The following is a 27,028-nucleotide window of genomic DNA, read 5'->3' as shown; positions in this document are numbered from 1 at the left end:
AGAATGCATCAAGACAAAGGATCATTTTGAAAAGTAATGATTATGAAATGATCCCGTCTTAGAAGCAGAGGCTGACAATCTGCTGTTGTCACACGTTCCTGCACCTCAAATGCGTAAGAATTTTTTTTTTTTTTTTTTTTGAGATGGAGTCTCGCTCTGACACCCAGGCTGGAGTGCAGTGGCGTCATCTCAGTTCTGCCTCCAAGGTTCAAGTGATTCATCTGCCTCAGCCTCCCAAATAACTGGGACTACAGGTGCATGTCACCATGCCCAGCTAAATTTTTTGTATTTTTGGTAGAGATGGAGTTTCACCATGTTGGCCAGGCTGGTCTTGAACTCCTGACCTTAAATGATCTGCCCACCTCAGCCTTCCAAAAAGTACTGCAACATGAGAACATTTAATAGTCTCCATTTTCCCTGCAGAGTTTTATATACTTTACATTAATATCTGAATATTCCCACCAAGTTCCTGCCACTCCTCCCCACCAATTCAATTCCTTTAATTACTTTGCTTTCAAGGAAAGCATTTTTTAAAAATCTATCTCTACAAAAAGCTATAAAAAGGAAAAAGTAAACCCATTCACTGACAACTCTTACAATATGCTTTTGATAGTATCATAGAGGAGATTCATCTACTGGTACAACTGTCATTCTTACTAAAATACAGAGAGAAACACAAACTTGAATCTGTACACTTAATAATGTATCAGTGATATTTCTTATCTTTAAGAGAGAGATAATTTATGAAATGCTATAGTGTCTGACGTTTGCTTCAAATAATCTGGGAGGAGGAAAAGTATAGTAGACTAAAAACATTTTTTATTAGTTAAAATTGGAAGCTGGCTTCTAAGTTCTTTCTACATTGGTGTAATTTAAATATACCCAAACACACACCACAGACATACCCCTTTTCATATAAAAAGTCAACATACTATAAATAAAAATGTTTCAGGTCCATGTACATAATACCTAATTAAACTAAACCCCACATAAATAATTAAAAAACAGTATCATGAACACACCACCACTGTCTAACAATGGATCTGGGACCCATGTGTGGGAGGGAGGTGCAATCTTCACATTTTATGACAGAAAGCTGTAATTTCTAGGAAAGTATATATAAAGTGTAAACTCTTCCCAAAATCAAGGGAGTATGGTTGCTCTAACTATTGCTTACCTTCTAAGAGACTTAAGGCCTAAAATCAGGAGTAGGGGTTAGAGCTCAGATAATGAATAGGTTTTTTTAATATTCTACACTTCAACTTTGGAAAGCATCAGAGCAGTCATTTCAAAGTATAGTGCTCCTTTGTTTTAACATGAGCATTTTAAAACAGTTTTGATAATTTGATACGGGTAACAGATACCTTGTTCTTTTAACTTAGGGAGCAGCTTGTCTAAAACCACCATTTTGCCACTGTTGGTTACTAGATGCATATCTGTTGTATAAGGTGGACCAGGTTCCGCTCCATCAAAGAGATATGGATGATTACAGCACTTTCTCAACTGCATCAGGATGTTCAATAACCTCATTTTGTCCATCTTGCCTGCTGAATTGAGTATATCTATATCCTTCATTAATATCCGAGTATACCTATTCAAAGAAGAAAAATATTTTTAGAGCTTAAACGTTTCTTGATCAACCCCTGCCACTTTACATATTTAACCCCCTTCCCCACCTGAACCCCCAAATATCTGTAAGAAACTACTAATCAACTTCTAGGGATGGTTAGGAATTTAACATCTGTAACCTCTTTCTTTTTGCTTCCATTTTTCTTTATTGTACATAGCGTTACAATGTTCACACTTATGCCTTGGGCCTTGAGGATATTATTTTAAAAGTACAAAAACAGTTCCCTTGGGTAGAATTAAAACGAAGCAGTAAGATATTATATTTTTAAGTAATAAAGCAAAAATTTAAAAAATATAAGTTTTAAACATAATTTTAGTTTGTAGTTTTTTGCAACAGAAAGTGCCACTACATTTTTATATACCCCATAGCTAGTGTAGCATTTAGGTAAGAACCCTAACATCTGAGAAGACAAGAAGACTAATGAAATGGTAAGGCATGATGATGAGAACAATATGAATACAACGTGATTTAAACATACATATAAATACATAGGGGGAGGGAGATACGTCTGTGAGGTAGGTCTGTGAAGCTACAGCCATAAGCTAAGGCCACATTATAAAAAGTCTTGAATGTACACTAAGAATTTAGACATTGTTATGAAAGAATGAATAATTTGTCTAAGCACTAAAGTTTTAGAGCCTTGGATCCTTTGAACAAAATAAGTAGCCTAAGCAATCTATGCTTAAACAACAAGGCAGACCTTTCCATCTCAATTCTGATATAAAGTTCACTCAAATGTTTAAAAAATATTTGTCTTCTCTTAGTACTGACTCATCTTAGTTCTGTTTCACAGTCATCCAAGCTAAGCCTAGTATCTGCTACTCTTTCAAAGTTTTGAGGACATTTAGGACCGACCACCTTCTACAGATAACCTCCTACCCAGATAACATGCCCAGTTCTCTATATGACATTAAATTCTTTAACCAAACAACTCTAGTCTCTTGCAAATACTTAGCAAAATTTAAGTATGCACTTAAATATACATGAAATATAATGAGACCAGTAAAGAAAAGGGTAAATTTATTTCCCCCCCTTTGAACACTACACTTACATAACAGTATCTTCTTCTGCAGCCACTTTACACTGCTGATCCAGTATTTATGAACTACTAAGTGAACTGTGTATTTCCCACACTGTGCTATCACAGTTTCCTTTTTAAAAAACCCAAATAGATGGCTTCATATGAAACCCATTTATTTAAATCCTAATTTTAATTTTGGATTTATAAGCCTTCCATCCTGATTCTGTCATCTAGTAGGTTCAAAATTTTCTATAACGAACTTCATGAACAAGCCCTCTACTACATGACAAGAAAACTCTTTTCAGGTTGAGTTCAATCCAGCAAACTGCAATTCCATGAAAACACAAATTAGGAAAACAAAATACAAATGAAATTTAGGGAAGAATCAATAGTGCTATCAAGTATATCTGAGAACACATACCATTCCCTTTGCATTTTGCTGAGGCCCACATAGATTTTTACTTCCTTCTTTGGAGGCAAACTCTTTTCAACATCAGCCTTAATTCGACGAAGCAGGAATGGACGCAAAACCTTTAAAAGGGACAAAAATAAATAGGTAATACCAATATTACACATAAGGTCATATTTCAGCATCTTAGAATTGTACATAAAATATATGAAAAAGAAATTTCTCTTCATGAGTATCAAGTGATTTCTTAGGACTTCTCCCTGCAAACAGTCATATCTCAGTATCTATGGGAGACGAGTTCCCGTCCCCTTCCCTTTGAATATCAAAATCCACAAATGCTCGAGTCCATTATATAAAATGTAGTATCTGCATATAACCTACAAACATCCTTCCATATACTTTAAATCATCTCTAGATTACTTGTAATAACAGTTAATAGAATGTAAATGCTATGTAAATACTTGTTACACTATACTGTTTAGGGAATAATGACAAGGAAAAGGTCAGTATATTTAACACAGATGGAACCATCCATTTTATTTTTATCTGTTTTGGGGGCAAATATTTCCAATCCATAGTTGATGGAATCTATGGATGTGGAACCTATGGATATGAAGGGCTAACTGTATATAATTTATTACTACTGGGTTCCTGAAGGGTAATAATACAAGATCATTACTTTACTTATTCAATACAGGCATACCTCAGAGATATTGTAGGCTCAGTTCTAGACTACCTCAATAAAGCAAGTCACATTTCCCAGTGCATCTAAGAGTTACATTTACACTATTAAGTGTGCAATAGCATCATGTCTTTAAAAAAGTACATACCTTAGTTTAAAAATACATTATTACTTTAAAAATGTGATACATCATTTAAAGCAATACATTATTGCTTTAAAAACAGGCCGGGCGCGGTGGCTCAAGCCTATAATCCCAGCACTTTGGGAGGCCGAGACGGGCGGATCACGAGGTCAGGAGATCGAGACCATCCTGGCTAACACGGTGAAACCCCGTCTCTACTAAAAAAATACAAAAATCTAGCCGGGCGAGTTGGCGGGCGCCTGTAGTCCCAGCTACTCGGGAGGCTGAGGCAGGAGAATGGCGTAAACCCGGGAGGCGGAGCTTGCAGTGAGCTGAGATCCGGCCACTGCACTCCAGCCCCAGAGAGCGAGACTCCGTCTCAAAAAAAAAAAAAGAAAAAAAAAAAACAGAGTAAACACAGGCCTTGGGAAAATGGTGTTGATAGACTTCCTTGACACGATTGCCACAAACCATTTGAAAAGTAAATTTTTCTTAAAAATACAGTATCTGTGAGGCACTGCAAAGCGTAATGAGATGTGCCTGTATACATAATGAGTATGTACTTGTTATACTACCATAAAATACTAAAAACAATAGTAAATTTTTAAAATGATGTTTTCAACAATTTGCTGCCTTTCAGGTCTAAAACTAGTTACTTGCATGCAGACTGTCTAACATTGCTTAAGAATGGGCAAGGGTCTCATTAAGATCTCTTTTATGGTTGGTCTTTAAACTTACTGTCCTAACTTACAGAAGGAATATACAAGTATACACTTCAATAAATCATGAGTGTACAGTTCTAGAAATTTTATTCAAGTACTGTAAAAGTACCCATGTTATTACCTAAATAGAACACTCTAGAAATCATTTTTGTGTCCCTTCCAGTCACTATCCCCTCTTCTCCTTCCTAAGGGTAAGCAACATTCTTACTTTTAGACACCATAAATTAATTTCGCCTATCATTTTTAACTTTATATACATGGACTCACTCAATAAGCACCTATTTATATCTGGTTTCTTTTATTAAACAATGAGACATTTCCACGTTATATATGTAATCCACGAAAATGAGTAGTTCGCTCATTTTCATAAAACAGTAAGTTTTAAAATTAACTATACAACTAAAAATACCCTTTTTTGTACCTCTGTTCTATCTACACTGGTTTTTAAAAACAGTGACTATATCACAAAACAAATTAGACATCACTGGGGAAAATATCATCAACACCTCTCTAATATCACCATGTAGAAAAGCTAGTTTAGCCCTAGTCGACAGGCACCAGCAACTGCCAGATGTGTTAAGTGAAGACCTTTAGCTCCAACTGGTTCTCTTCTAGCATTGTCCAGCTAAATAAATCTAACTGGATAAACCTAGGTGTAACCCACAAAGAAACCACCCGGTCAACCCATAAATTCTAGCGTTGTTAATAAACTATTAAGTGTTTTGGGGGTGGGGGAAATAAGGGAGTCTTATTTACCCCTAAAGGGGGGTTAAGGTGTTTTTGGGGGGTGGAGGGAATAAGGGGTTCTTTTGCAGCATTAGATAACTAACACATCAAATAAGAGTTATCTCATTCCTAAGCATATCCATACTGACTTCTAAACCTTCCTTTCATTATGAGACCACAGGTGCTACTCTAGAAACTTCAAAGTAAAGAGCAGGAGAAAATAGAGAGGTAGCTACAAGACCTCTTCTCCTTGACTTCATAAGCATTTTCAAAATACCCTATGAATAAAACAGTTTCCAAATCTGGTTGATTCTGCTCTGTGGGTTGTTCATTTGCTTTACCTAGATGTACCTACGTATTTACTACAGGAAAGCCAAGAGCAGAGGAATAAGGGGGAAAGAAAATGCATGAAAAAATTCACGTTCTTCTGCCTCCTTTTCTACTCCCAAGATTACATATACACTCCACAATCCTTGGTCTAAGTAAATACGAAGAGAGTGCTCAGACGCATGAATGCCATCTGAATTGAAATAAAGGTAGCTAGGAAATTACTACCTTCAAATATTTAACAAAACTCTCAGTATTTAAGAATTTTAAAGTACTTTATAATGAAATATTTGAACAATCATGAACTTAAATTTTTTTCCCTGCTCAAATATCCACTCTAACTAGGCATTGTGCCAGGTATATAAAGACAAATAAATATGTGCTTCCTGCCTTTGTGCTTACAATCCAGTATGGAAAACACTTGTGAATCATCTCAATGTCCTCTGCAAAGTCCTATAATGTTAGGGTGCTCAGATTGTTAAAGATGGAATACACAGATGGCTAGGCCAGCCTCAGCCTGGCTGGTTCAGTGGAGGTGATGTAACTGAGTCTTGGACTAGGCATTAGTAAAGAGATCAGGAAAAAGGATTCTAGATGTAGCAAAAATGATAAGCAAAAATAGATTAGAATTACCACAATGCATAGAGAAAACTGACAGTGGGGTCAGCAATCTATCTAAAGCTCAATATAAGTAGTAGTAAAACAGATGCCAAAGAACGTTAAAAAGGTTAGGTCATGGAGGGGCACAATTTTGTTCCCCAGGGGACATCTGCAATGTCGAGAAACTTTTGGTTGTCACAACTGGAGGAATGTCACTACTGCCATCTAGTGAGTAGAAGTGTCAGGGATGCTATTAAACATACAACAACACACAGGACAATCACGTTCTCCCCTCTCTGCTTACCCCTCTCAAAGATATACCCAGACCAAAATGTCAAAGGAGGCTGAAAATTCCTGAGTTAGGTCATTAAGGGCTTCATATGACATTCTTACAAGCTTCTGCTTTAACCTACTGACCAGGGTATTTTAATCTGGAGTCTGTTAGAGAAGTTTCTCTACCTACCAACTTTTACCTGAGAACCGTCCCAGGAAGCTGTATGTAAAAACAAAGCTATACAGCAAAGCAAAAACATACCAACTCTGCTCATTATGCAAGGCAGTTGCTTACACACAATGTCACTAGATTTAAGAAATCTAGTGCTTATGCCTTGGGCCTTGAGGATATTATTTTAAAAGTACAAAAACAGTTCCCTTGGGTAGAATTAAAACGAAGCAGTAAGATATTATATTTTTAAGTAATAAAGCAAAAATTTAAAAAATATAAGTTTTAAACATAATTTTAGTTTGTAGTTTTTTGCAACAGAAAGTGCCACTACTCCATTTTTATATACCCCATAGCTAGTGTAGCATTTAGGTAAGAACCCTAACATCTGAGAAGACAAGAAGACTAATGAAATGGTAAGGCATGATGATGAGAACAATATGAATACAACGTGATTTAAACATACATATAAATACATAGGGGGAGGGAGATACGTCTGTGAGGTAGGTCTGTGAAGCTACAGCCATAAGCTAAGGCCACATTATAAAAAGTCTTGAATGTACACTAAGAATTTAGACATTGTTATGAAAGAATGAATAATTTGTCTAAGCACTAAAGTTTTAGAGCCTTGGATCCTTTGAACAAAATAAGTAGCCTAAGCAATCTATGCTTATGCGCCTTGGGCCTTGAGGATATTATTTTAAAAGTACAAAAACAGTTCCCTTGGGTAGAATTAAAACGAAGCAGTAAGATATTATATTTTTAAGTAATAAAGCAAAAATTATTTTTTTTTTTTAAAATATAACAGATGGATCTTTAGCCCTTTCAAAAGTGAACTTGTTAGATTCTTCTATAGACTGTTAATTGAACTAAGCTTTAAAAACTTGTCTATAAGGCCAGGCGTGGTGGCTCATGCCTGTAATCCCAACACTTTGGGAGGCCAAGGCAGGCAAGTTGATAACTTGAGTTCAGAAATTCGAGATTAGCCTGGGTAACATGGTGAAACACCGTCTCTGTAAAAAATACAAAAAGTAGCTGGGCATGGTGGCGAGTGTCTGTAATCCCAGCTACTCTAGACACTGAGTGGGGAGAGACTGCTTGAGCCTGGGAGGCAGAGATTTCAGTGAGCCAAGATCAAACAACAAAATAACTTGTCTATATTAATTATTATGCAATTCTTCTTTCCCCCACTGTACTTTGTATAACTCTAAGAGATTACTTTTTCCCTTAAGTCAGGATTCCACTCTAGGTTCTAACACTGAAACAACCACACATCATCCCCTACATTGATTGTAAGATGTAACAGTTAAGTGTCAGAATTCAAGCAGATCTGATGCTTAAGCCATTGTGCTTTTTATTGGTAGGAAAATAATCTACTAGTTTAAACCTTTATCCTTTTTCCCATCAGAAATATGCTTTAACACTACTCCAAAATACTTACCATATGAAGCCTCTCAACTAGTTTTTGATCCCCAAGGCAGTTGTTTGTATCAAACCAGGAATCAAAGTCCTAGATTAACAAAAAAAAAATACTCAGATCAGAGATAATATTAATAAATACCCTATAATACCAGATATAGAAATGATTTCTAGAATTAGTAATTTTAATTGTAACCCACAAAAAAAAAAAACCACTTAGTCCAACCCCATTTTTCATGTGTCATTGTTATCAACAAATTTTAAAACAAGTAGATCAGAAATCACATTACCTTCTAAATATTCTTCTCAAAAACATCAAAATAAGTTTCACAGTAAAAAGAAAACTTGTAAAGCAAGTTCTATAGAATTAGAAAATTAATATTCTTGAAAAATCTTTCAATTTTCATAAAAGCTTGAAAATTAAAACATTTTATAGTTTGTTCTCTAAGACCATTCAGACTTCTCAAATACGAGTTTACAGAACAATGTCAATTTTAATCAAACTTACTAAATGAAATTGAAATTACCAGCATTTCATTAATATTTGGTTAGGATACAAGGACAGTTTCCCTAACCTCATCTCTTGAAAATATGTATTATATATGTGCTTTGTTTTTGAGTAAACATAACCTTAGAATTCATTGCTTTAACTAAAGTAAATGAAAGTGTCAATGTAGTGAGAAAAAAGGAATTATCTCAAGAACATCAAAATACGTAAAATCGAAACTAAAACTGCTTTTCGAGATGGATTAAATATCTTTTTACAGCACAAAATCACTATTCTTTCCAAATAATCTTCAACAGAAAAAAACAAAATTAATACCTTTTTATAACTTAACTGTACAAAAATATACTAACGTGGAGCTCTTCAAATCCCTCCAATACACACAAGATGCCAGCTATGCAAACAAAGCTTCAAAAATAAACGCTGGTCCAACAAAAAAAACCCCTGCAATTTCTAATAGCACAAACTCTTGACATAGCTATTATATTACTATTAACAGTTCAAATAGCTAATTAACCATTGCTATCATTTCTATGACTACAAATAATCCATAAAGATTAGGTTCTATTTGTTTGTTAGACTACAATAAAAGAAAAGCCAGACAGAGTTCACTAAATTTGACAGTCACCCTTGGGACTTAAAACATAAGCAGGCCGGGCGTGGTGGCTCAAGCCTGTAATCCCAGCACTTTGGGAGGCCGAGACGGGCGGATCACGAGGTCAGGAGATCGAGACCATCCTGGCTAACACGGTGAAACCCTGTCTCTACTAAAAATATACAAAAAATTAGCCGGGCGAGATGGCGGGCGCCTGTAGTCCCAGCTACTCGGGAGGCTGAGGCGAGAGAATGGCGTAAAACACCCGGGAGGCGGAGCTTGCAGTGAGCTGAGATCCGGCCACTGCACTCCAGCCTGGGCGACAGAGCGAGACTCCGTCTCAAAAAAAAAAAAAAAAAAAAAAAAAAACATAAGCAATGTGAGGTATACAAATCACTTCAGGAATACCTTGAGCAGCACCTTAAAACCATAACCAGTCAACCTAGAGCCACTGAAACAAAATCAGGCCAACATGACTTACCAAATAGAAGTGACACTTTATGCCATTTCAGATAGAGAAAACAATGATTTAAAGTAGACTGAGGCCTGGCGTGGTGGCTCACGCCTATAATCCCAGCACTTCGGGAGGCCGAGACAGGCAGATCACTTGAGGGCAGGAGCTTGAGACTAACCTGGACAATATGGCAAAACCTCATCCCTACAAAAAATACAAAAACTAGCCAGGCGTGGTGACACACACCTGTAATCTCAGCTATTGGGAAGGCTGAGGCACAAGAATCACCTGAATTCCGGGGGTGGAGGTTGCAGTGAGCCAAGATCGCACCACTGCACTTCAGTCTGTATGACAGAGTGAGATTATGTCTCAAAAAAACATAAAAGAATAATAATAATGAAGTAAGATTGAAACCAAAGGCACAAAAGTAAATTCCCATTATACAGAGACAACCTAGGAGATAATACCAGGCTAACTATGTAAATAAAAGCATAAAAAATTAATACTACTCTCAAGCCATGCTAAGACAGGCCACTTTCATTACAAAAATATATAGCATTAAGCAAAATATTATTATTACCAGAAAGCATCAGGAAATACTTACATCCGCTGAATTAAACACATCTGGCAACAGAAAGTTAAGAAGTGACCACAGCTCATGCAAGTTGTTCTGAAGAGGTGTTCCAGTCAATAATAGTCTATTTGTAGTCTTGAATTCCCTCACTATTTCTGACAACTGAAAGAAAAGAACCAAATACACCATGAGAATATTCTACATATTACATTATTTACAACAGCAAAGACCTGGAACCAATCCACATGCCCATCAATGATAGACTGGATAAAGAAAATACGGCACATATATATCAGGGAATAGTATGCAGTCATAAAAGAGAATGAGTTCATGTCCTCTGCAAGGACATGCATGAAGCTGGAAGTCATCGTTCTCAGCAAACTAACACAGGAACAGAAAACCAAACACTGCATGTTCTCACTCATAAGTGGGCACTGAACAGTTAGAACACATGGACACGGGGAGGGAAACATCACACACCAGGGCCTGCCAGGGGGTGGGGAGAAAGCAGAGGGAGAGCATTAGGACAAATATCTAATGCATGCGGGGCTTAAAACCTAGATGATGGGTTGCTAGGTGCAGCAAACCGCCATAGCACATGCATACCTACGTTAACAAACCTGCACGTTCTGCACGTGTATTTCATAACTTAAAGTTAAACGAAAAAAAAATCTGTACTTTAATCAAATTCTTACAGGAAAGCTTTTCACATCTAAGTATCATATTACCTTAGATTTTTCATTCTTGATCCTGTGAGCTTCATCTATTACTAAGTATCTCCAATTAAATTTTTTGAACACAGACTTCTCTTTAATAAGCATTTCATAAGATGTTACACATACGTCCCATTCTCCCGGTAATAAAACGTCTCTGACAAAAGCAGCCTGTGTAACGAGAAAAAATTACATCACACAGAAATAAACCACGCATTAAATTTACTGATGACAAATAATCTAATATGTAAAAGGAGGTGGGAATATCAAAAGGGAGTAGAGTAGCTATATTATGCAAACGTTTAGAATCAGTTTTCTTAACACTGAAGTAACGTCGTCAATCATTTAAATGTCAGAACCATTAAGTTTTAAAAAACTGACAAAGTTAACCCATGCAAAATTCAATAGACACTTAAAATGGCTTTCTGCAATTCCACTAGATATGGATATCCTTAGGAGACAGGTTTAGACAAAAAAGAGGGAGGTTTTAACATAAAGAAAGGAGGAGGGCGGAAAGATAGTTAGCAGTAGTAGGCATCTGCATTCCTTTCAGGTTTATAAATGTATTAACACATTCTTAATAGTATTATTTTAAAGGTAAGAAAACTGAAGCAAAGAGTGGTTATTAAGTAATTACCACTCTCTGGGCTCCCAAACAAACAAAAATTGATAATTTAAAATACCCAACGTAACTAGAAAAGGAACAAAAAAAATCTAGACTTATCACTCACAGGTAAATGAAGGGGAAATAAAAAACAAGTACACAGCTATTTAGTAGAGTCTGAAAAGATTTCCAAATCTGAACTTTACATACTAATGTTATTATTTCCATCTCTTCTTCCCACAAGGATGTTGTTAACTGATCGAAATTTTAACTTATTTTGTTAGATACCATAATAAATCACCAAATTACTATATATGACTCAACCGTCTTTAAAAATCGTAATTCTGTGACAATACCACTACACACGTTCATCTAAAAATGTGGCTCCTTAAATTCCAACCAACTCACATTTCAAAACATCTTTTAAAAACGAGAAAACACTTCTAATGAGAGCAAAACCACTGATTTTATACAACCACTCCCAAAAGGGAGAGAAACACAATATATTCTTACAGCTTTCTACAGTTTCCAGTGTCTTCTTCCCAGTATGATTTTCTTTTTTCTTTTTTTTTTTTGAGATGAAGCCTTGCTCTATCGCCCAGGCTGCAGTGCAGTGGCGCCATCTCGGCTCACTGCAACCTCTACTTTCCAGGTTCAAGCAATTCTCTTGCCTCAGTCTCCCGAGTAGCTGGGACTACAGGCCACGTGTGCCACCACACCCAGTTAATTTTTTGTGTTTTTAGTAGAGACAGGGTTTCACTGTGTTAGCCAGAATGGTCTCGATCTCCTGACCTCATGATCCGCCTGCCTCAACCTCCCAAAGTGCTGTTTTTTATCCACCAAGACGATGCTACATTTGTAAATAATATTAGCGAAGATCCCGTTGCTTTTATCCTTCCTTCTGCTATACCCATACTCAAGCCTGAATTCAAATTATTTTAGCATCAAAAATGCAATGAAATACTAGAAACTTACTCTTTGTTCTTTATCTCCTATCAAACAAACAGATCTAAGTGTTGGTACCCATCTCTTGAATTCACTCATCCAGTTGTGTAATGTAGACTTAGGAACCAAAACCATATGAGGACCAGGAATGTTTCTATAATGTTTCATGTACCCAAGAAGAGAAATTGTTTGAAGAGTCTTTCCTAGGCCCTAAAAGATTTCAAAATAACCGTGAAGCAATGAAAAACAAAAACATTATTTCACAATTATACCTCCCAACATACAGATAAATATTTAAGAGAAATACCACATATTTATAATAGTTAATAAATGGCAAAAACTTAACATATGTCAAAGTTTGTAAGTGTTATGTCATATAATCTTCGCAAGTCTCTAAAGGAGGTATTATTATCACCCACATAAGGCCCAGTTTAAGTGACATTCCCAAAGCCATCTAGCAGAGCTAGCATTGAAACACGTTTCTTTTGACTTCATACTTTCTTCAACCAATTAAACGTTTTAGCACTATAGCAATAAGGAAACTTTTTAAAACATTCATTACATAACTAGTAGTTAACAAAAGATAAAATGTTTTATAAGAACTGTACAAGCTACCACCTGGAAAAAATGCTTATCGTTTATAAACAACTAATGACCTCACTTGTGTTTTACAGAATTGGAAGGAAATAAAGCAGTGTACTATAAAAGTCATCCAAAAACATGTTTCTCAAATGTACTGTTTTTAAATTTATTATATTTTCACAGATGGAAATTTCTCACAATTAAAATATAGATCACACGCAATTAAGGCAAGCTGCTTATACCAGTTTCAGAGAGGATCCATTTGCTAACAGTTGGAGACTGTAAGAAACTGTTGTCAATTTAATGTATAAGATATTTTAAATACAAAACATACCCTTCAAAAAATCTACCAACACATACCATTTCATCTGCAAGGATACCATTGATGCCATTCTCATACAAAGAAATGAGCCAGTTTAATCCTCGGACCTGATAATCTCTCAGTTTACCCCATTTTACATCTAAGAACAAAAGAAAAGCACAATACGCATTTTAAGACAAGAAATACAAGGCAATCTCTTCATCTGGGCCTACAATACCTACTGACTTCATTTTCATTACTAAGGGATTCTTGAAGAATAGGAACTGTGCAAGTTCCAAAGTACTACAGGTAGCTGCCATGGTCTGAAGTGTATATGCTGGACATGGAAGATAACCAAGTGCGGGAAACATGACTGCAGGAATCAGAGTACCCACTCCAACAACTCAGTTCTTACGTTACCCATATACTGCTCCGAGAGACTCTTTGGCCTCTTGTCTTTTTAATGACAACCCAAGTGTTCCTAATCAAGTATTTTCGGCTTTCATAAAGACCAGATACAGGTTATCTGGGGATTTTATTTTCTTTCTAATAAAAAAAAGGAAATAGGAAATTCCTAAGTTACTTTTCCAATATATCTTACACATTCCAATGTGCTCTCTTTCAGGGTATACTACTTATTTTGCTCCCCAGAATAATTACCAAATATACATAACAGTCACCTGATTTTTCTTTTTTAATATGTACACAGCGTACCCCTCATTTCCTTTTGAAAAACACTTGAGGATAAAAAGCTAACCAATAAACAAATACATTTCACAAAATATTAAAACAAATTAATATAAAAACATCAGAAAATAACTAAGCAGATGTGTTCATGAAGTACCTTTTTTAAAATAAATTAGTTTTCTTATCTGGGACAAAAATAAAGCAAAATGATCCCTAGTTTTACATATACTTCAGGGCAATAACAAACACAATGACATTTTATATAACTTTGAAATACAGCACTACTGTCCTATAATACGCTCTCATCTCCATCAAAATCTGAAGTTTATTTCGCAACCAATAAACACCTAAGATTACTAAAAATTTGCTTCACAGATAGTAGCCTACACAAATCCAAAACATTAACCAAAGGATGTCTCAAAGGGCAATTTTTTTAAAAATCAGGTGTGTTTAACATACATGACGGAGAGTCTTCAAATCGAGTGCAAACATTGGTTGCTTTGGAGCTTTCTGTTAATAGTTCTTCATCCTCCTCTTGCTCTGTTCTACGGTGTCGGTAACTGTTAAGATGAAAACAAAATTACCTGATTTGAGTTTTGGCTTTAATTATCAGCTACTATTTCAACATCATAGTCAAGTGGCTGACCAAGATTCCACAAAATTAAATTTCTAACAGGCATCAACCAGTGAACAGTAGAAAATATGAGTAAATTTAAATCTGCAACATTTTAGATAATTATTTAAAATATACATTAGTTATTAAAATATAGCAGTATTATAGATTAACCACAACCCAATAAACTCAAATATGATAGTCAAATTTCAAGAACTATGTAGTCAGAAAATCTCAATATTTGAATTTTAAAGTGTACACCTTTTTAAAAATCTTTCTGCCAAGGGAAAAAAAGTTCCAGAAACCACATGTTTAAAACTGCAACTGTGAGCAAAAGGGGCAGCATGAGGACTCAGAAATTTAAGCAGTGACCAGGGATTAACCAAAAATATTTTTAAATACACATCTAAATTCTACATCCTAAGAGAATCAGATATACCCTCTTGAAAATTGATTTTCTCAAGTTTTAATACTGTCAATTAATCTCTAAAGGGCTCGGTTCAATAAAACTATTAATACTTACTCCCCAATTCTGACACTTTCAACAAATATTTTCATCTTATTTGGAAAAAGGCAGGTTATGCCTCTACTGAGACCCCTGAATCTAATTTGTAACTTCATTTCTACCAAAACTACATGCGTGGTAAAAGGATAACTGGCCTTCCAAGATAGAAGCATTCCTCAGAAATTCATGGGCCTTCTTGTTTGTTAGATATGCTTCTAATCATAATCAGTACATCCTAGTCTGTTATTCCTTGTACTTCTCTGCATTCTGAGCCTATGAAATTGAGTACAAAGATCTACTTCCATCCCCAACTTATTCTCCATAAACTGGGAGATAATTTTAACATTTTTATAAAATATCCTTTATAGTTACTCTCAAAATGCTTATTACAGTTGTAAAACTTAAAAGTTGAGTTGTCATTTATTGTTAAAAACTGAATATAATTGTGAATGCCTAAAAAAAAAAAAAAAAAAGAACAACGTATTCCTGGCCAGGCACAGTGGCTCATGCCTGTAATCCCAACACTTTAGGAGGCCGAGGTGGGTGGATCACTTGAGATCAGAAGTTCGAGACTAGCCTGGCCAACATGGTGAAACCCCATCTCTACTAAAAATACAAAAATGTGGCCGGGCGCGGTGGCTCAAGCCTGTAATCCCAGCACTTTGGGAGGCCGAGACGGGCGGATCACGAGGTCAGGAGATTGAGACCATCCTGGCTAACACTGTGAAACCCCGTCTCTACTAAAAAATACAAAAAACTAGCCGGGCGAGGTGGCGGGCGCCTGTAGTCCCAGCTACTCGGGAGGCTGAGGCAGGAGAATGGCGTGAACCCGGGAGGCGGAGCTTGCAGTGAGCTGCAATCCGGCCACTGCACTCCAGCCCCGGCGACAGAGCCAGACTCCGTCTCAAAAAAAAAAAAAAAAAAAAAAAATGAGCTGGGCTTGGTGGCGTGAGCCTGTTACCCCAGCTGAGGTACAAGAATTGCTTCAACCCCAGAGGCACAAGTTGCAGTGAACCGAGATCACACCACTGCACTCCAGCCTGGGTCACAGAGTAAGACTCTGTCTCAATAAAAACAAACAACAAAAAGATTTAAAAAAATGTATTCCTGATACTCAAAGACAATACTATCACCCTCATTACTTTAGGTAAATTAGCTTCCCATTTAAAATGGTTTGAAGAGTAAAGAAATCTGTTAACTAGGACTCTTTCTCCCCAGTAACAGTATATAACACATCAAGCCGAACAATGTATTATGTATTTCCAATTAGGATAATAATAAAATAGAAAAGAATAACAGAAGTGTTTCTTTTCGAGACATCATATTGACTATCTCATAACAATATTCATTACAGTAGTTTCCAGTTTCACGCCATGACACTAATGATATTTAAATATCTGCAAACTTCTGAAGTCTGAAATATTTTAATAAGTATTAAAATAGTGCTTTGATGGCCGGGTGCGGTGGCTCAAGCCTGTAATCCCAGCACTTTGGGAGGCCGAGACGGGCGGATCACGAGGTTAGGAGTTCGAGACCATCCTGGCTAACACGGTGAAACCCTGTCTCTACTAAAAAATACAAAAAAAGCTAGCCGGGCGAGGTGGCGGGCGCCTGTAGTCCCAGCTACTTGGGAGGCTGAGGCAGGAGAATGGCTTAAACCCGGGAGGCGGAGCTTGCAGTGAGCTGAGATCCGGCCACTGCACTCCAGCCCGGGCCACAGAGTGAGACTCCGTCTCAAAAAAAAAATAAAATAAAATAAAATAAAATAGTGCTTTGGTCACAATGGATGAGAAATAAGAGACACTGAATGAGTGAAATACCCCAAATAAAAGGTATTATGCTTACCACGATAACCCCTTCAAGATGAAGCTCATACTTCCCTTTCAACAAATTGTGTAGTGAATTTAACCTTGTTGATATTTCTTTTACACAATCTTTTGTATTTTAATTACTAATCACAGTTTTCACTTTGGGAATTTTACACAAAGCCATTTCAGGGAGCCAAGACTGCCCTAAATCTACTATTACTAATCAAACATCTTATTTATCCAACCAGGACAAAAATTCTAGAGAATTTCCAATTCAACATGTAAGAATTATTTTCAACCACCACCAAAGGACGGCATACAACCTGACACTTCAATTTAAATAAAAACAACTAAGTATGCAACAAAAAGTTTAAACAAGCTGCTGTGATGTAAGTCATCACAATATCCCACACACCACACTTTAGATAAAATACCGTCAACATCTGTATGTGATGGAGGAGCCTAGAGCACACCCAAGTCAGATTCAAATTCAAGTCTGGATCATTTTTCAATGTGATATTAAACAAGCCACTTACCCTCTGCATTTGGTTCCTCTCTGAGGAATGACATGACATCTAAATTCCATACTCAGTATGATTGTTACAATTCATAAACTGTGTAATGCTACAAAAAATAAGGCGTTATACAGTTCTATTGTTCTCTTTTTTTGTAGAGATGGGATCTCCCTACGTTGCCCAGGCTGCTCTCATACTCCTGGACTCAAGCAATCCTCCCACCTTGGTATCCCAAAATGCTGGGATTACAGGCAAGAGCCACTGTGCTCTAATCAATATGCATATTTTTATATACTTATACATTTATGGCTAAATCATGCCAAGTCAAGCAGGGCCAAATAAATAATGGCACTAAAATAATGTTTTAAGTTATTTATCATAGTGATTTTATGCTTCTACTGAAGACTATCAAAAATAAGTTTGGTTGAACTATGAAGTTTAAACTATTACTCACTCGCCAACTGATAGTAAGTTCTGCTTCTCATCTTTTTTTATTCGTGGGCGCCCTGGTTTCATCTTCAAAGGCGAAGTTGGAGTCTTCTGAGCAGCAGGTTGAATGAAATGTGCAAACAGTTCTGTCTGCTTTAATAAATACTCGAATCTATTTGCCCGGTCAGTTTGCTGAAAAAAAATTTAAGATACATTTTATCAGAGTATCCATTAAAACTTCAGAAATCATGCCTCCATACAATGAACTCAGCACCCCCCCCCCCAAAAAAAAGAACTACAGATACAGACAACAACATGGATGAGTTTCAAAAGCACTATGCAAAGTGAAAGAAGCCAAACACAAAAGACTACATGCTGTATGATTCCACTTAAATGAAATGCTAACTAGTGATAGAAAGCAGATCAGAAGTGGCAAGAAGGTGGGAGCAAGAACTGATTATAAAGGAGCAGGAGCAAACTTTTTGGGGATGATGGAACTACTCTGCATCATGATTGTGACGGTATTTAAATAAATATTTGCTAAAACTCATTGAATTGCAAACTTAAAATTATTTTATGTCAATAATACTTCAATATAGTTGATTGGAACAATTTTTAAAATATTAAGAGGCACTGTGCAACACAAGTGAATTTATTCAGAAGCTAGAAAAAATGTGACAAATTTTAAAACGATATTGGGCTTGATCTATTCCTTCCTTTTGTATCTGCCATCTGCCCCTTTGAATGTTCCCTATTATAAAACCGAGAGAATGAAAGACATTTACTTGGGCAAAAAAAAAAAAACCCTTAAGAGTCTTGAAGACAAATTTTCATAAAAATAATGAAATTGAGAGCCATTAGGCAGCCTTTATACAGAAACAATAATAGTTTGATGAAACAAAGGAGAAGCAAGACAAGACAAGCTCAATAAACAGGGAAACCAACTACTCAACATCTTCGTCTATAAATGTCTAAAATGTCAGTTTGGGAACGAATTACAAAAAGACAATTGCCTAGCAAACACAAGAAGTATCCAAATGCCATAATGTTGTAACAACTATGTATTTTTAAAAGGAACACAATCATTTTTTAAGGTCACACCAATGTAAAAACTGAAGCCCGACTTACTATTAGGAAGGCACATGGTTATAGTGTTCCATTGGGTCACAAATGGCAGTCATTGCAGCAAATGAATCTGCACAATAACAAGACTGAGAACATGCTAGAACCCCAGTAACGTCCTACAGATGACAAGCCTCCGCTATTTATGTTTCCCAAAATTACGGACTGTTTTTACAGTACTGAACAAGATACATATGTGAATGCAAATTTTACATAATTACATTTCTTAATTTATAGATAATGAAAGATAAGTCAAGAGCATGCATCTAGAAGATGTTTGGACTGAAAAAAATAATTATTGTGATTATGTTTGGAATCAAGAGAAACTGCTTGAGAGAATTAAAAGGTTAAAACTGAAATGTCTTGAGGGAGAAAAACTAACAGAACCTAAAAAGCAGAACAAGAGAGTATGATTAGCAACCTGGAAGAAATCAATTACAAAATCAAATGGAAATTAAAATGAATAGCTTTGGATTAGCTTCTTTCTCTGAGAGAGGAAGAAATGAGGTAGGACAGTAGAGCTATACATATGTTTGAAAAGAGAAAGAAAATAAAGACAGGCCTGCAATTCTTTGTGGAGGAAGACTGAAAATGAGGGCATGGGAGAAATGGAGAAGAAAGACTGATCAGAGTGGGCACATTTTAGAATGGCTAAATGAGATTGACAGGCAATAAATACTCAAAGTCCAAGAAAATAAAAACCATACACTTATTCTGGCACCAATCAGCACTAGTATTTAGTTTTCTGAAGTAGTACTCAGCATTCTGGGTTCAAGAATGAAGAGTGGATAGTGAACTTATCTATGGTTAGGAACTAGCAGATGACAAGGGAGCTTGCTGAGAAAAAAACTGTTCAGGTGAAGATGACGATGTCAAAAAACAAAATGATGCTGGGAGACTGAAAAACCTGGAAGAAATGAGAAGAGTTCCAATAAAGGCCACTAAGAAAATGAAAAGCATTGTAGAAAACCACTGAAAAACCTCCATTTCACAGTCAAATTTGTGTCCTAAATAATACTTTGCAAAACTGTTAAGAAACTCAGAAGGGGCCAGATCATAAGAAAGGGGGCAAATAAAGAAGCACAAAATAATCCATGCAATAATAGAAAAATACTGAACGAGGGTGATATGGAAAAAAGAATAAACTTGTAAGTAAACTTATTATTAAAAAGTATGCAGTAATGTCATGGACATCTTGAGTATACCTGAAGAGGAGTTTTCATTCATTGAGGTAACGCTAAGATATGTTAAGTAAAAATTATGAATACAGTTTTGGATATTCTCAAGTAAGAGGTATGAATAGGATTTTAAAGTAAATGAAAATATTGATAACAGGCTTCTGGGCTAGAGGTTAAGTATTTGAAAATATTCAGTTTAAATACACCAGGTAAAAACCAGTAAGAATCAAACTGTCTAGGAAGAAATGTTCAAATTTTAATAAGGAAAGACAAAGGAATAAAAAAGCAAAGAGGATATTATCAAGGGAAAAAACGTCTTCCAAGGCAAGTCAAGATTTTTGAGGAATGGTCAACAATATCAAGCACAAATCAAGAAACTAAAACTGAGCCTCAGAACTGGCAATTAGATTCACTGGTATAGTGTCAGAATCTAAACTATAAAGAGTTAAAGCAGTATTAAAATATGTAGACTGTATTCAAAATAGTATTCACTTTAAAAAACAGAGGCAAATCTATTTTCTCTCTAAATTTGATAGCAAAAAAAGTGACAGTTACATATATATATGTAAACTATGTAACAAATCAAACCTAAAGACAAATCATTTATAATTTACATAGTATTATATGCACATAGAATACATATCATAATTTTAAGATTTTGAAGTTAGATTCAAAAATATTTACTGATTTGGAAGAGAAAGTCAAAGGAAAAAAGTATGTTTTAAAAAATATGTAAGATCTGCTATGTGCCAGATATTGTTCTGGGTACTGAAGACAGAAAGAAAGATTAAAACACTGTTCTTACCCTACAGGAGCACACTGTGTAGTGGTATTCTTATTTAATACATTGTTATCTTAACTTTTTAAGATTTCAATACAATTAAATGAGTTTAATTCATATAAAGCATTCAGAACAGGGCCAGATATGGCATACATTCACTGTTAGCCACTAATATTATTATTAAAACTGAATTTAAATTTAAAGCTCTGTGTAGGTACCGTTTAAGTCAAGTCATAGTTTTGAGAAGTTTCTTAGACGGTACAGAATGTGAACTGGGACTTGAATGACTCCAGTATAATGTCATGTTCTTTTTGTAAAGATCGCATCTATAATATAAAAATGCTGTGAGCAAGGAGCATATTTCTTTTTTTGGTAACTAGCAGAGTATAATGCTAGCCAGGTGCAGAATAAACATACATTGAGGAACTATTCTGGTCACCTCACTTCCAAGGTTAAATTTTTAAAGGTGTTGTTAACATAACCAGATAATGACATCATATTATGTTAATTCATACAATACTTCCATTTGGTTTAAATAGACATATAAGATACGGAAGTTATAGTATTCCACATTACACATATTTCAAATGGATATCTGTGCCCTAATTACAAAATTGAACAGATGTTGCTATGGTTTGACTGTGTCCCTCTCCAAATCTCCCATGTTGTAATGTAATCCCCAGTGCAACAGTGTTGGGAGGTAAGGCCTAATAAGAGGTGATTAGGAAAAGATTACTGTCATTATCTCAGGAGGAGGTTATCACCAGTGGGCTTGTTATAAAAGAAAGTTCAGTCCTGTCTTGCTCTCTTCTCTTGGCCTTCCTCCATACAATGATGCTGCAAGAAGGCCCTCAGCAAATGCTGGCCTTGACCTTGGACTTCCCAACCTCCAGAACTCTAAGAAACAAATTTCCTTTCTTTATAAACTACCCAGTCTGTGGTACTGTTGTAACACAAAATGGGTTAAGATAGACGTTTAGTACATTTAATCACCTAATAAAAAGTTTTCTTTATAGACTCTATTCATAAGCCTAGAACATACCATTTTTTCTTCATAGGTAGGATCTGGTTCTTGGATTTCTTTTTGCTTTCCAGGTGACGCATCATCAAATAATTCCTGCTAGAAAGAAAACATTAAATAGAATTGGTCTTCACAAATAGTAAACTACCATTACAGACCAATTTCTGCCCAAACCACATCTCTAATAATATATTCTCACCTCAAACTTCCTAGAAACTTAAATGGTTGTCATCTAAACTAACAGAAAAACTGATAAAATGATATTAGATACTATGGGGATAACAACCTATTTAACCCATATAAACTGGATGGTTGTTGCAAAGATTAGAACACAAGATTATCTTCATCATCCTAAAAGAAAACTACATTTAATACAAACCAATCTGTTTCTCTTTTCTGTAATAACCATGAAACCAAATTAAACAGTATAAAATATGGGGAAAGTTCCCTTTTTGTCACAAAACTACAGTATCTACTGTGCTACTACACAAATGTATACAAAGAAATCAGGATTAGTCACCCTGATTTCCATCTGGAATATTACGAAAACTTTTTCTCCCAGCCTAAATTGAATACTCTAACTACAGTCTGAGTCCTAAACTAGTAATAAACGTTATTCTTGCAAATGTATTTATCCTGACATTCATATGTGACAAGCAACAAAATCAACAACTTCTACACTGCAAAGTTCTATTCATCCATTAAAAAAAATCAGCAGAAGTATAATCTTCATTAAAGATGCACAAATCTATGCTTAGCAATACACGCTATAATAAAACTATCTGTGACCAAGAGGTTGTGGGGAGGAGACCTGGTATGGTACTGGAATAAAAGGTAAAATGACCTTAAGTCAAGTATAACTTCATTGTAAGACCCTTGGCACTTGTGTGACCCTATGCTCGTCATAAATCTCTGGTCTCCATATGTAAGTGACAAAGCCACCTACCCAGTCGTTCACAAAATTCAAAAATGTCATGAAATGCAACCTACAAAAATAAATTGTGCTTTCCAACGGTAGTCATTATTTCTTCCATAGTTTAAAAAAAAAAAAAAAAAAACTGACTTCCAGGCATTTTGACATATTATTGGCGCATCAATCTAGTCAATAGAGATGAGGATGAACACAGAAGAGTTCCACATTGCCAAAAGGATAACTAAAAAACAAGTTGCTCCATTGACCTGTTAGTATCATGCAAAAAGAAAAAAAGTAACTGAATACATAGGGAGGCTATTTCTGGGAAAATCAGCTTTGCCACACACACACACACACACACACACACACACATACACACACACACAACAAATTCATGAATGCTGAGTTTATTCTGTGATTTTAGAAAAACACCTTAGATCATACTTCCAAACAAGAAAAAGGCATTTATAAAATATTCATTTTCCAAGTGCAAAACAGATTAAGTTGTGACATATATTAGGCATGTGTGCTCAAACTTAGTTTTTATCATGAATTGTAGTGATTCTGAATTTTGTTAAACAGGAAACTGACAGTACATTTTACGACAAAAAAATCACACTATGTCAACAACAAAAAAACAGAACAAAATGAGTCAGTCATAAGATGCATAAAAAATAAAATTCCTAATATTTCTATACTAGGAAGGTAAAAATAACTATGTTATTCAATAAATTGAACTGCCAAATATGTTTTTTTAGTAAGAACACGGCAGAGCAAGATGGGTGGGAAAAGGCTCACTCTGAAAGGCAGACCTGAGTTTTATCACAGGTTCTACCTAGCAGAACTCAATTTCCCCATCTGGCAAATGAAAATATCACTAATTTAATACGGTAGTGATAACATCTATACTCACATTTAAACTTAAAATCAATTTTCATTTAAAATAGCAACTTCAAGTCAAAAAAGTTGACTTGCTTTCGGCGTAACATTACTCTGTGTTCAGATATTAAGACCTCTGGTGAAAATTTATTTTTCCAAAGTTTGGATGGCAGACCCCCCTTTGAGAGGCTGAGGATAACTACAAACAGATTTTTGTCGAGAACTACACAGTTACACACAATTGCTTTGTATCAAACCCCTTAAGCCTTGGAACGGGAATTCAAGTTAAAGAGCCCTGGTAACCCAAAAGAACCACCTCCTTAAGGGAAAAAAAAGACAACACTGAATATATTTTAATTTGAAAGAAATCTTACCTTAATCACTCAAAACTACAGGAACTATCAGGAGTTCCTATGTCACTAAACCTACCCTCACACTAAAAGTTCTTTAAAAGATTACTAACATTAATGTTACTTAACCCCAGCTACCCAAATAAAACTACTGTGCCAAATGCCTCAATGGTAAACTACGCTCCCATTTCCTTACTGTACAATGTGCGTCAAGACTCATCTTCGGAGCAGTATTACTTTCATTCTAAGGATAGGAAAATCCCAGAAATCTTTGGGCTCCGACTTACAAAATATTTCAAAACAGGTCGAAGGCCAAGGATAACGATTGGAAGGAGTAATTACTTTTTCCCCAGATATTGCAAAGCCTGGAAGCATATCCAATTTACCCGCCTGGCAGTTTCCTCATCTTTCCAGCCCCTCAGTACTGTCAACATCCCCTGGCCAACCCAAACCCAGAAGTCTCGGCAGCCAAGTGGTACTATTTTTTTTTTTTTTAAGGCCAGAGGCCAAAAAGAGAAAAAGTGCCGGACTGAGAGCCAATCAACTGCGCCTGGTTCTCTAATTCATTCCTACACTTACTCATCCCCCCTAAATTCGATGGGGGATCCGAGACAGCTGCTGCTGCCTTGGTTGCTTCCCTTCCAGTGGAACAGTGCCTGGGAGGGGCTTCCTCTCCCTTCACAGAAGCAGCTGCGCCCCGCTTATCCCCACTGCGCACTCGGCCATCCAGCTCTCGCCATTGTTTCTGCCCAGAACAGATACCGCCCCCGCAAGGAACGGGAAGAAGAAAAGGAGGCCCAAGTCCTCAGATGCGCTGCTTTTAAATGCCTCCTTCACCCCGCCCGTGCATCCCGCTCCTAAGGGGTCATCTCCTCGCCCTTCCCCGAAGTTTGGTGGAAACTAAAAACCACATTCAGAGGTAGGAGAGGAAATTATGGGAGTCTAGTGAGAAAAAAAACGATGGGTCTCCCTGGGCCACGGTAACCAAGAACATCTGTTCATTGAGAGCGTTCAAAGATTTGTCAAGATTCACGAAAGAGACAAATAATTTCAATTTGAGGAGCCGGAAATCCATTTTGCTTGGCTCGAATAGGTTAAGAACAAGGGAGCAAGGGTGAGAGCATCATTTCGTATCCACAGGGTGTGAAGCTGAGTCTGGTACAGAGAGAGAAGCCCAGCTCTGCGTCCGATCGCCACGATCTGGCGAGGGAGCCAGCTCCTCCTCCCCGCTGCGCCCGCTCCCCACGCCGCAAGCCGCCCTCACCTCCATCTCGGCTTCTGCGGGACCCGCGCTGGCCGCAGACGCAACCGCCTGCGCAGCGACGCCCTCGGGGCCGCCTTTGTTGCTGCTGTTGCTTCCGCCGCTGGCGGTCGAGGCTGCGGGCTTGGAAGGCGCGCTCTCGGGAGGCGGGGGTGGCGGAGGCTCGGCCGCGGACGACATGATGTTCCGTGTGCGTCACCCGCTGCTGCCAGAGGCCGAGTCCGGCGGGGATGGACGCGGAGGCCTAGGCCTGGGTGGCTACGTCGCAAGAAACTGGTGGAGCAGCGAGACTCCCACCCGAGCGCTCCCCCGCGCCGCGCCTCCGCGACGGGCCTGAGCCGGGCCCAGGAGCTGCACACTCCCAGACGTTCTGCTCTTCCGCGGGGCTCTAGGTTCCACCGGCGCTTACCTCACGGCGGGAATCACGTCGACGAGGATGGGCGGGGCCAGACGGGTCACTGAGGTCAAGGAAGGCGGGCTGATTTAGAGAAGGGCGGAGGGTTGGGGGAAGGGAAAAGGAAAACGAAAGAGAGACTGAGGCTGGGAAAACGCTTCGCCGCCTCCTCCTCCTCTTCCTCTGGCAGATATCATCTATCTCGCCAGCATCCAGGACGACTACCTACGCCACCGACTTTCAACCCTCGCGAGATTTCTTATTGGCTCCCTGACTGGGTACCGAGTGCGCATGCGCACACTGTCCTCCTTACCCTTGGCCCCTCCTCCTCACCCTTGGCCCCTCCTCCTCCAGACCTCTAGCGGGTTCGGGAGAGAAGAGTAGGCGGGACAACGAGGGAGCGTTCGGAGGCGTAGGTTTGTGCGTCTGCTGCCTGGCAGGACGCGAGCTCAGTGTTTTAGGCTTTCGTAAGGGCTCACGGTTCTCGTTGTGTCTTCTGGGCCTGGCTGGGATCGGCGGCACGACTGGAAAACTTGCCCGAGTTCTGCGCTGCCCATTCAAACTTGGAAGTCTTGTGTCTGGCCCCAAAACTTCTGCCCTATCCGCTTAGAGGCGTGACGCCACAGCCTTGACGACGTTATGGTTACCCCAAATGACGTCTCAACTGTTTTGTTAAAAAAAAAAAAAAAGTCCGTTAGTTTTTTCTTTTTTGGTTTTTTTTTTTTGCCTTCTCATGTTAGCTGCGTCAATTATTTCTAAATATCCTCTTTAAGCACAGAGTTAAATGATATTTCTTCTGAATTCATGTGCTAAAGGTAAGCAAATAACATGCACACTACCATGTAAGTGAGAAACACAAATAGTATGTGGGGAAGATGGGTGGTATGATGTAATCTGTTCCTCAAGCATCAAACATTAAAATTAAAATGCACATTCTCCCTAAGTGTTCAGCACTAATTTTGTATACTGCCTTAGGCAGCCTTCAATGTAGCTTAAGGGCCTTGTGCATTCATCTCCTACAAAATTTAAATACATTGTAGTCTATTTGATAACAAATCTGCATACTACAGTAGATTATCTGCCCAGCATAGGGTCTTACTTATCTTTTTTTATTCGTCATATTCAGTATTCTATAAATGTTTGTTGAATAAAGGAGGCACGTTTTTCAAGAGTTGAGGTTTGAGCTAACTGGTTATGTTG

General features: G+C 37.3%; 1 protein-coding gene across 2 annotated transcripts in view; it reads right to left on the bottom strand.

Annotated features, from left to right (window-relative positions):
* SMARCA5 (SWI/SNF related, matrix associated, actin dependent regulator of chromatin, subfamily a, member 5) overlaps positions 1-26,498 on the bottom strand; it is a 42,743-nt gene extending 16,245 nt beyond the window's left edge. The window contains exons 1-11 of one of the 2 annotated variants that reach the window (XM_033215361.1): positions 25,438-26,498; positions 22,053-22,130; positions 17,955-18,121; positions 14,519-14,619; positions 13,432-13,532; positions 12,520-12,699; positions 10,956-11,111; positions 10,258-10,389; positions 8,122-8,190; positions 3,073-3,182; positions 1,365-1,591 (exon numbers count right to left, since the gene is read on the bottom strand). In XM_033215361.1, the coding sequence (XP_033071252.1) occupies positions 1,365-1,591; positions 3,073-3,182; positions 8,122-8,190; positions 10,258-10,389; positions 10,956-11,111; positions 12,520-12,699; positions 13,432-13,532; positions 14,519-14,619; positions 17,955-18,121; positions 22,053-22,130; positions 25,438-25,614 (1,498 nt within the window). In that variant the 5' untranslated portion in view covers positions 25,615-26,498. The remainder of the gene's footprint in view (positions 1-1,364; positions 1,592-3,072; positions 3,183-8,121; positions 8,191-10,257; positions 10,390-10,955; positions 11,112-12,519; positions 12,700-13,431; positions 13,533-14,518; positions 14,620-17,954; positions 18,122-22,052; positions 22,131-25,437) is intronic. The other variant, XM_033215362.1, reaches the window with a different exon arrangement.
* Between the last annotated feature and the right edge of the window lie 530 nt (positions 26,499-27,028).

The sequence above is a fragment of the Trachypithecus francoisi genome, unplaced genomic scaffold (assembly GCF_009764315.1).
Source record: "Trachypithecus francoisi isolate TF-2019V2 unplaced genomic scaffold, Tfra_2.0 Lachesis_group1, whole genome shotgun sequence".
Classification (NCBI taxonomy): Eukaryota; Metazoa; Chordata; class Mammalia; order Primates; family Cercopithecidae; genus Trachypithecus; species Trachypithecus francoisi.
This window is presented reverse-complemented; position numbering and strand designations above follow the sequence as displayed.